The sequence below is a fragment of the Drosophila miranda genome, assembly GCF_003369915.1.
Source record: "Drosophila miranda strain MSH22 chromosome Y unlocalized genomic scaffold, D.miranda_PacBio2.1 Contig_Y1_pilon, whole genome shotgun sequence".
NCBI lineage: Eukaryota > Metazoa > Arthropoda > Insecta > Diptera > Drosophilidae > Drosophila > Drosophila miranda.
This window is the reverse complement of record NW_022881603.1, coordinates 11,624,875-11,635,411: the sequence shown is the minus strand read 5'-3', so window position 1 is coordinate 11,635,411 and position 10,537 is coordinate 11,624,875. Positions and strand designations below refer to the sequence as shown.

The following is a 10,537-nucleotide window of genomic DNA, read 5'->3' as shown; positions in this document are numbered from 1 at the left end:
GTACTAGCGGCATCATCGAGACCCGCATGTTCGTGCATCACGCCGAATACGACACGACCCATGCATTCAGCCGGAGTCCCGAAAATGCCCTGCCTACACCCGAAACTACCTCGGTGGTCGCTAATATGAGGGAGTACCCTCGTGGGATCGAACTGCCAAGCGCGTTCGACATGACCATACTCCCCGAGGGCCGAGACCAGACCCCCGCTCCCGGAACCAGCCGTCTAAGCGAAGAGGAGCCAGAAAGAGTCCCCGACCCCTGGCCTCCCGACGTGGCGCCGCAAATCCAGGAATTCCTAGACGAAGAGCTGCCGAAGCTCGCAGGCCTCCGAGGGACCACGGACCTCACGGAGCACACGATAGTTATGAGGGACCAGCGTCCCATAAAGCAACGGTACTACCCAAAGAACCCGGCTATGCGTCGGATCATCGACGAGCAGGTCGACCAGCTGATAGCGGAAGGCCTGATCGAGCCCTCGCGAGGACCCAACAGCGCCCCCATTGTCCTCGTCCGCAAAAAGGACGGGAGGTGGCGCATGTGTGTGGACTATCGACAACTAAACGAACATTCGATCCCGGACGCATACCCGTTGCCGAGGATCAACTATATACTGGAAAGACTCCGAAACGCGCGGTTCATCACCACGCTGGATCTGAAGAATGGATACTGGCAGATACCGATGGCCCATGACAGTAAGGGGGCCACGGCGTTCACGGTGCCCGGAAGAGGCCTCTATCAGTGGAAGGTAATGCCTTTCGGGTTACATTCCGCGGGAGCCACGTTCCAGCGTACCCTCGACACGGTCATCGGCGCAGACATGGAACCCTTCGCTTTCGCGTATCTGGACGACATCGTCATCGTCGGCAAGGATTTCGCGGAACATTTGCGCAACGTCAAGATAGTCTTCTCCCGACTGCGCCGGGCCAATCTGCGGATCAACGCAGACAAATGCGTATTTTTCCAGCGCCGCATAAAATACCTGGGTCACATGGTCAGCGAGGAAGGCATTCATACCGACCCTGACAAGATAGCGGCCGTCAAAAACCTGAGACCGCCCACTAACCTGAAGGAATTGCGGCAATGCATAGGCATGGCGGGCTGGTATCGTCGATTCGTCCCCAATTTCGCTACCATAGTGCAACCGATGTCATTGCTACTAAAGAAGGGGAGAGCATGGGCATGGGGACAGGAACAACAGGACTCCTTCGACGAACTCAAAGTGCGACTCACCACCTCCCCGGTGCTCGCCTGCCCGGACTTCAACGTCAAATTCTCCCTGCAGACCGACGCGAGCAACGTGGGTGTGGGCGCGGTCCTCACCCAAGAGATCGAAGGGAAGGAACGCGTCATCGCCTACGTCAGCCGGCGCCTTAACAAGGCAGAGGAGAATTATTCGGCCACCGACAAGGAATGCCTGGCCGTCATATGGGCAATCCGAAAATTGCGCTGTTACTTGGAAGGATACCGGTTCGACGTGGTGACCGACCATCTCGCGCTGAAATGGCTAAACACCCTTGAGAGCCCTTACGGGAGAGTGGCGAGATGGGCGCTGGAGCTGCAGCAGTACCAATACGACGTACATTATCGGGCCGGCAACCAGAACGTGGTCGCCGACGCGCTCTCCAGGCAACCTTTGGAATCCCTTTCACGCGTCGAAGAAGAGGGCACGACCTGCCCGTGGCTCAGAAGAAGGATCCAACAAGTTCACGACGAGCCCCAAAAATACCCGGACTACACGTACGAAAACGGGCAGCTTTACCGAAACCTGGGGCACGGAGCCGACGATGACGACCACGTGCCGTGGAAGCTCTGTGTGCCCAAGGACTGCCGAGCGAGAGTCCTCCGCGAGTGCCACGACCAGCCGACGGCAGGCCACCTCGGCGTACGAGGTCGTTCAAGACCTTCCTGCACACCGCCGGCGTGGAACTCCAACACACCGCGCCCTATTGTCCGCAAGAGAACCCGACGGAAAGGGCAAACCGGACCGTGAAGACGATGATCGCCCAATTCGTGGACGATCACCAAAACACGTGGGACGAACTCTTGCCAGAAATGACGCTGGCGATCAACTCGAGCGTCTCGGAGACTACCGGTTTCAGCACGGCATTCCTCGTACACGGAAGAGAGCCCCGACGAGGTCACGCCGGGGACGGGAAGCGCCCAGGAAACTCCTATGGGTAAGGCCGCCGACTAAAAGAAGTGTTCGCCATCGTCAGAAACAACATTCAAAGGGCCAGCCAAGAACAAGGGAGGCACTACAACCTTCGCCGACGACAGTGGCGTCCCACGATCGGTTCGCTAGTACTTCTACGGCAGCATCACCTCTCAAACGCCGCCGAAGGCTTCGCGGCAAAACTGGCCCCTAAATTTGACGGCCCTATCGCGTGAAGGGTTTCCCGTCGCCAAACATCGTTGAGCTGCAGCACCCGAGCAGCCGGAAACGGAAGGTCGCCAACATCAACGGGGAAAAACCCGAGCGAGGCAAGCGACGACTGCCCGGATCCCGAAAAGTACCGACACTAGGTCGACCGACGGCGTAGCCCGCGACAAGCGTCTCCGGCAGTCCGAGACCCCACCATCACCGATCAGTGCCATTCCGCCACCACATCCGAACGGTCGAATCGATCCCAGCCCAAACGCATCCGAAGATAACGCTAAACCATACAACATGAAGGACCTACTGATTTTCCTCACTCTGCTAACCTCGACGCGCGCGCTGGTCAAGTTGAATGACTACACTAACGCGGACTATATCCCAATAGCGGACGGGGACGCCATCATTTGGGCCAACCACGGATACCTGCACCACACTGCGAACGTGACTTCATACGAAGATTACGTCGTGCCACGCACCGCGCATGCGGCCTTCAACAAGGGTGGCCAATACTTCAACATCCATGTGAGATCTGTGGACGTCGATCCGGAGACCTTCGAGGTCGACATGAAGAAGTTCAAGCGTGCCATCAATAGGAACACCATTCTGGTGAGGATTGACCCATGTTTCCCCAATTTATCCCCACTAATTCTAGCCTTATGCCGCTCCAGCTGGTTGGCTCTGCTCCCAATTTCCCCCACGGCACTATCGACGACATCGAAGCCATCGCCGCTCTGGGCGTAAAGTACGACATTCCCGTCCACGTAGACGCCTGCCTGGGGAGCTTTGTGGTGGCACTGGTCCGCAATGCCGGCTACAAGCTGCGTCCCTTTGACTTTGACGTTAAGGGCGTAACCAGCATCTCTGCCGACACGCACAAATACGGATTTGCTCCAAAGGGATCGTCGGTGATCCTGTACTCTGAGAAGAAGTTCAAGGATCACCAGTTCGCCGTGACCACCGACTGGCCAGGCGGCGTCTACGGCTCACCCACTGTAAATGGTTCCCGTGCCGGAGGCATCATCGCCGCCTGCTGGGCCACCATGATGAGCTTCGGCTACGATGGCTATTTGGAGGCTACCAAGCGCATTGTGGACACGGCTCGCTACATTGAGAGGGGGTAAGACTGGGTACGAATGCACTTGGACTACGGCTGACCTTATCGAAACTCCACAGTGTCCGCGACATCGATGGCCTGTTTGTGTTTGGCAAGCCAGCCACTTCCGTCATTGCCTTTGGATCGAATGTGTTTGATATCTTCCGACTGTCGGACTCGCTCTGCAAGCTCGGCTGGAACCTGAATGCCCTGCAGTTCCCCTCTGGGTATGATAGATCTATTAAAAACATAGTTAACCATGCCTAAAATTTGGTATTCTGTCTACCAGTATCCACATCTGCGTCACGGACATGCACACCCAGGCCGGAGTGGCAGACAATTTCATTGCCGACGTTCGCAGCTGCACGGCGGAGATCATGAAGGATCCTGGCCAGCCCGTGGTCGGAAAGATGGCCCTGTACGGCATGGCCCAGAGCATACCCGACCGCTCGGTAATTGGCGAGGTGACCCGCCTCTTCCTGCACTCCATGTACTACACGCCCAGCCAGAAGTAGGCATCTGCCTCAGCTACTCTTCCTACAGCTCCCACCCATGCAAGCATTTCATCTGCAGTGCTACTGTTTTTAGAATCACCTAGAACCCCGTTTTATCCAAGCAATATTTATATATACCTGCAATTAGAGCTGTAATCGAGGGTACAAAAAGCGTTGTCAACAAAGTTGATTCTGTCTACGATATAATCCTACCAACCGGAGGCAGTCTTTCCTCAAAGAGCTATTTTATTAAAGTGATTGTTCTGTGTAAAGTGTTAGCAAAATATAAGTATAGTACATTTTGTATACTCATCAGTCTATTAAGAATTGATCTCAATTCTCTCGATTCTTGATCAATTTGTTGCCTTTTTCTTCGATTGTCATGTACATTTGTTCCCCAAACAATTAACCATACTCGTAATTGCTTTAGCGTGGGCCCCTGCATTCCGGTCTGATCGGATCTGAACCGATCTGGTGCGATCTGTCAGACGCTTTGCCACGCGTCGGCGTTTTAATTTAGCTGTTGCCCACCTGACACGCCCATTTTTTTTGTGTAATTTATGCCGGTTTTCTCGGGCTCTGTTCAAATTGTTTCAAATAAATTTCAGTAGCGGAAACATTTATCTAAACGACTGCCAGCCAGAATCCCGTGGACACGCGTCAAGTGTCATTTTTTCAGGAGAAATTTCGAAAAAATTAAAAATAGCCAAAAAGCGAGCAACAAGTGCCATTCGGCGGAGGTGGAGATCAATTGGAGGCATTCATTTTGGACTGCAACAAAGGCGAAACCTGTCACATTAACAAGATGCCCACGCTGACACCCTGCTACCCCACCTTCTGCCCTCCAATCCTCTGTCTTCCCTGCAGGCCTTATGGGCTCGCATTATGGGCCCAACAAATTCGGCTCAAACCGGGTTGCCAAAAAAGTTCACTTCGTAGTGACGCAGCTCTGAACGGGGCCCCAGCGACGACGACGCGCAGCTGAGCGAGGGCGGAGCAGAGAGCCGGGCAGAGCCGGGCAGAGGCAGAGAGCACCCAATGGCCTCAGAGACGCGGAGCGGCTCATTCGTTGTGCGCTCGTTGAATCGCCGAGACGTTGGAGTCGCCGTCGTCGCTGTCGTTGTCGTCGCGTGTGTGCAGCAAACAAAAAAATAAAATAAGACAATAAATATTTTTTTGAGAAAAAATAAAACCTGATTTCTTTTAAAAATTGCATAAATAACATAAATTTCAAAATTAAAGCCCGATAAAACTCGCTGAAGTAAAACTTTCCTCATTGTTGGGGCCAGCAGTTTATCGAAAGGGGAAGGGGGAAAGTGGCGGCCAGAAGGTTGATCCCACTTTTCCGTTCTACCTGTGTGAGTGCGAGTGTCTGTGTGTATGGGTGATTGTGATATGATATATGATATGAGAGGGCTTTAATCCATCTCAAGGGGGAGCTCCATTGACCGGACTTTGAGGATTTTCAATTACTTAGAGCGCCAGCAACTCTTCCAAAGGAATACCCAAGGTAAGTTTGAAGCTCATTTCGGATTGGAATTTGTTGATAAGTTAAATAGCTATATTAATAGCCAATTATTTAGTCACAATTATAGCCATGAATTGTTCATTAGCAGTTTTTTCTGTATCGATAAGGTAAACACACTTGAACATTACGCATACAGAGAGACCCACCTATGGAGAAGTAAACATCTAGAACTCGAGAGCAAACAACTAGTAAAACTCTAGCTATAGTTTCCTATAGTAAACACCAAGTGGTTGTCTCAAGTTGAGATCGTAATTTTTGAAGTACTATAGACAGTACTATAGATGAAGTATCTATCTAATGATGGGAAAGGTTTCGTAGCGGAAGAGTGTAATTTCTTTAATGGAATACTAGATCGAGTCTAAAGATATCGGATATCTCTGTAGCTTCTATTTATTCTAGTGCTCTAATGCTCTTTTCTATTTATTTACCTCTTTTTTCATTCACTATTTGTTCAACTTTCCATTCTCTTCATACCCATACATCTTAGCCTCAACTTATCATCGTTTATTCTTTCTCCAGACATATCTCCACCTTGAATTTGCCTTATCATCCCCTGTGTCGAATAAATATAGCGCAGGTATTGGAAACAAAATATTAAATTAATGCGCAAAATGTATTTATCCAGCACTCATATAGAGATTCCCATTCCTAGGCTAATTCCCATACCTCATCCGCGTTGGTATTTTGTTTGCATCTTGATAGGCTCGGACAGAGCCCAGCGTAGAGATAAGGTTCTCCGGTCGCTCAGTTTCTCTTTTGATTTTAGCCTACTACCATGCATTTTTTTATCTTTCCGATAAGATATGGCCAGGGACACACATACCATATATTTGTGGGGTATATGGAAGTCTTGCTCTAGTTTTTGGCTTTGGTAGGCTCTCGTTTGGGTTGGTTGTTTGGTCACCGTTGGCATGCAAGGAGGCAATCAGTGGGTGCTTCCCTGCAGGATCAGATGTATTTGGTCAGATAAAAGGAGTAGGGACAACACATGGCAACCCAACTGGATCCACATATGGATGGAATCGCTCCATGGCCACCGCTGCCCCAGCCGGGCACAACAAGTCCACTCAAAGTTGTTTGCCGCACAACAACAGAAAACAACGGAAGCACAAACAACAACAACCCGGGGCAACCCCCAGTCCCCAGGCCAAAGGATATTACATCCACCGCCGACTGGCCAGCTGGGTGCGGCTTTAATGTCTGACGTCATTATACCATTTATAGCCATGTTTTCCGAGAACTTTCGCTCCTCCCTTCAGGGTGTTTAATCGATAAACCCACAGTGGCATTTCGCCATTTCATTGCCGGCTCCTCGGTCGCCATTTGTGTGATAATTGCAGATCGAGGCTAAGTAACTGATTTGCTTATGGGGGCAAGGGATTGGGAGTCAGTGTGGGGGTGTTTACTGTACCCAAGCCAAATGGCTTGGACTCGTTAACTTTGACGTTAATTAGCTTTTGGAATTTCGCGAGGCGACGCAGTCGAAACATGTGGCAGCATGAGTTGGCATGGAGTGGGGTTTCCTTCCCGCTCCGTCCACAAAACAAAACGAGGGGGAACGTTGTGAGTTGCTGCGGACACCGCAACTCTACGGTTATACCCGATACTTAGTCAGTATGGCTCTCCTCCAGCAGACGCCGCTAATATTGAACGACACGACAAAGAGTGCGTGCGAGAGAGACAGAAAATCAGTCTGAGCGTGACGTCGGGGGCTGCGTAGCCAGTGCAAATTGATTTGTTCCTTTTGGCTATAAAAATGATCTGATCTGATCCAGATTCAGCAATCTGATAGATATGATCATTATCTATGATTCTCCGTTTTTAGTTTTTTCGTATCTTCAATATTGTGGACGCAACAGATTTTCGTCCTTTGTGTGGGCGGAAGGGGGTGGGGCGAATTTTTGAGATATACGTTTTAAAGTGAGATCTAACAGGAGTGCGGATACCAAATTTGGTTACTCTAGCCTTAATAGTCTCTGAGATTTGTGAATATCCCCAGATTTTCATCCTTTGCGGGGGCGGAAGGGGGTGTGTCGAAATTTTGAAACAAACTCGTCTCGGTCCGATGTATAAGGAGTGTGGATACCAAATTTGGTTGCTCTAGCTTTAATAGTCTCTGAGATCTAGGCGCTAATGTTTTACTCTAAGCAAAGCCGGCTATGCTACGTGTGTGTTAGAGAGAGACAGGGCGAGAAAAAATGAAATTGTTTTCTTGATGCTGGCTATAATAATAATACGATCTTATTCAAATTCTGCAGTCTAAAATATATGATTATTCTCTACGATTCTGCGTTTTTGGTTTTCGTATCTTTAAAATTGTGGATGCCACAGATTTTCGTCCTTTGTGGGGGCGGAAGTGGGCGGGGCGAAGTTTTGAAATATTTTTGTAGCAGTGACATATCACAGAAGTCTGGATCCAAAACATCGTTGCTCTAGCTCTTATAGTCTTTGAGCACTAGGCGCTAATAGGGACGGACAGACGGACGGACGGACAGACAGACAGGGCTCAATCGACTCGGCTATTGATGCTGATCAAGAATATATATACTTTATGGGGTCGGAAACGATTCCTTCTGGACGTTACACACATCCACTTTTACCACAAATCTAATATACCCCAATACTCATTGTGAGTATCGGGTATAAAAACGCAACATATTTCACAGTTTGTAAATATTTTCTATGCATATTTGCAACGCTCCAAAAAGCCCAATAAGAGGCAGGCTGGCAAATGCTTTTCTATTGCTTTCAGCAAGAGATTTGCATAAGGCTACAGATATGCACACAGATACTATTTAGGGGATACATGTATGCATGGTAGAGCTGCAATTAACATCAAACTCGGGCGGTGTACAGACAAATACTTATTGACAGAATCGTGTCCGTTCTCTGATTTGAAATTGAGATCCGGCGAACGGAACAGAACACGCCTCTGAAAGTGCTTTTCGTTTCGTCTCAAGATTCTGTGTGTAACCTTCGCACGACTAGTCGACTCTACTCTCGACTCTCGAGTCGAGTGACGTGAGTAGTAAGGATAAGGGACGCTCGCATTTTATACTGAATTACCAAATTCGCAACATGTTGCAGCAACATGTGCTTAAGCATGTGCAGCTTGGCAACATGTTGAATGTAAGTGTGCATCATATTGCTATGTTATTACGTGATCATGTTAAATAAATACTTATAAGATATTTTATTAACATTGAATTGGGAAACAATTTCTGCTATGTTATTAACTGGTCAAGCTAAATAAATACTTATAGGATATTTTATAAACATTGAATTGGGAAAACGAATGTGTGTAGTTTCTGAAATTTACATCCTATAGAAAACATAGGTTGGAAAACTGGGTTTCTAGATGTCCGTATAGAGGGTTGAATGGTAAGAGAACATAAATTAATAGAGATATATATAGGAGCACACAAAGAATAAAATTATAATATGAAGACATACAAATTAATTAAAGCTACTTATAGTAAACATACGGCCGTCCCTTATCCTTACTACTTGGTGGCGCCACCTATCGGTGATAATGTGAACTAACTTCGATCTTAATCCTCCTTCTCAACCATGTAAAATCCTCTCAAATCGATCCTTCACTCATTTATATTCTCTCTTCTCCCTCTTACTGTCAATGAACCTGTTTTTACGATTGGTCCCGTGTTGCGATTCAAACAACCCTCAAACAGGTAGGTCATCCCTTTGCAATGAATCTAATGTGATAGTTTAGAGGTATTTTTTAAGTGTTTCCTGAAAAACGGTTTCGATGCCCTTGAACCTTTCTACTTTCTCTATAATTTATATTCCTCCTTTGTGTACCTAACACTGTCCCATAGCAAAGTGCCTATATAATAACTACTCACAGCTAACAGCTAGTACATAAACTAGTAATCTTTCAACAACGATGGATGACCTCGAAATCATTTTTATCGATTCCCAACCGGAATCAACCATAAATCTGGACTCTCAGCCGAGCTCCGTAGACCTGTCCTTGATTTTTGGGATTAAGACCCAAACCTATTTCGAGAGCAACTTGACCTGGTTAAGTGACATTAAATGGGATGATGACGACGATGACCCAAGGAATGCAACGCCTAATAATGATAATCCATCATACATTTTCCCGGATGATGACAGCATTTTCGATTTAGTAGATAATCAGGATGATGATAAAAGATCTCAACTCCAGGAACTACTTCGGGATGAAGATGTTGATGACTTAATTGCTGCGGTAAAATTAGCTGAGGCGAAATTTTAATAATACGAATACATATTTATATAATAAGAATATTTTATGTATTTTTCGGAAAATAATATATACATATGTATATAATAAATATAACACATTTAACCACTATTTATTTTAAATGTTTGCTGTTTTACTTTTGATTGGTTGAATTTCACTTTCTCTTATTACAAGAGAATCATAGGATTCGTTTGAAACAGGTTTCCTCCAAGTGAGGATTACACAAAAAGAATAAGTGGATTTCAGGTAGAATACTGATGCTTTTGAATGAATTTATTGAGTCATTTTTACATCATATTATACTTAGTTGGTAAATTTATGTAAAGGTATTTATATTTAAAATCGCACAGATTATTTCATTTTTAAATATTTATTTCATATTTTTCGCTTTAATTCCATGTTATGCTTAAATAAAATATGCATATTGAAGTTAATTCTCAACCAAAACAGTTCAGTTCCTGGACATAAGTAACATCGATAAAATGATGATTTTGATTTTGAATAACTAAAGTTGTGGATTTTTAAGGTGTGTTTTTTCAGTTCATTGCGGGAACTAAAAGATGTTTTTATTGTGCTATTGCACAACTCGCAATGAAATGTCCTCATTTCGAAGTAAAAGTGAACTAACCAGTAACTTACAGTTCTTATATAGGAAGTGATCAGCATATAAACAAAAATTCTATGCATTTTGTTCTGTTTTATAATTTTTTCATGTTGACTGTTTTATAAGACCAAAAATGTAAATATAATATTTGAACCAATATACAGCAGTGTATCCATAGTTCATCCCTTATTACT

At 46.5% G+C, this 10,537-nt stretch overlaps 1 protein-coding gene across 1 annotated transcript; it reads left to right on the top strand.

Annotated features, from left to right (window-relative positions):
* Positions 1 to 2,669: 2,669 nt before the first annotated feature.
* On the top strand, positions 2,670 to 4,063 carry LOC117191976 (sphingosine-1-phosphate lyase-like). Its single transcript, XM_033396714.1, has 4 exons — positions 2,670 to 2,984; positions 3,047 to 3,495; positions 3,552 to 3,698; positions 3,761 to 4,063. Exons 1-4 carry the CDS (start codon positions 2,670 to 2,672, stop codon positions 3,984 to 3,986), a joined length of 1,137 nt encoding a protein of 378 aa, XP_033252605.1. The 3' UTR covers positions 3,987 to 4,063.
* Positions 4,064 to 10,537: the final 6,474 nt, after the last annotated feature.

Bases quoted from the DNA above. Each gene is read 5' to 3' on its own strand.
- LOC117191976 (XM_033396714.1), top strand. From the start codon at position 2,670: ATGAAGGACCTACTGATTTTCCTCACTCTGCTAACCTCGACGCGCGCG. The intron at 3,496-3,551 runs GTAAGACTGGGT...GAAACTCCACAG, and splicing joins GCTCGCTACATTGAGAGGGG to TGTCCGCGACATCGATGGCC. The intron at 3,699-3,760 runs GTATGATAGATC...TCTGTCTACCAG, and splicing joins GCCCTGCAGTTCCCCTCTGG to TATCCACATCTGCGTCACGG.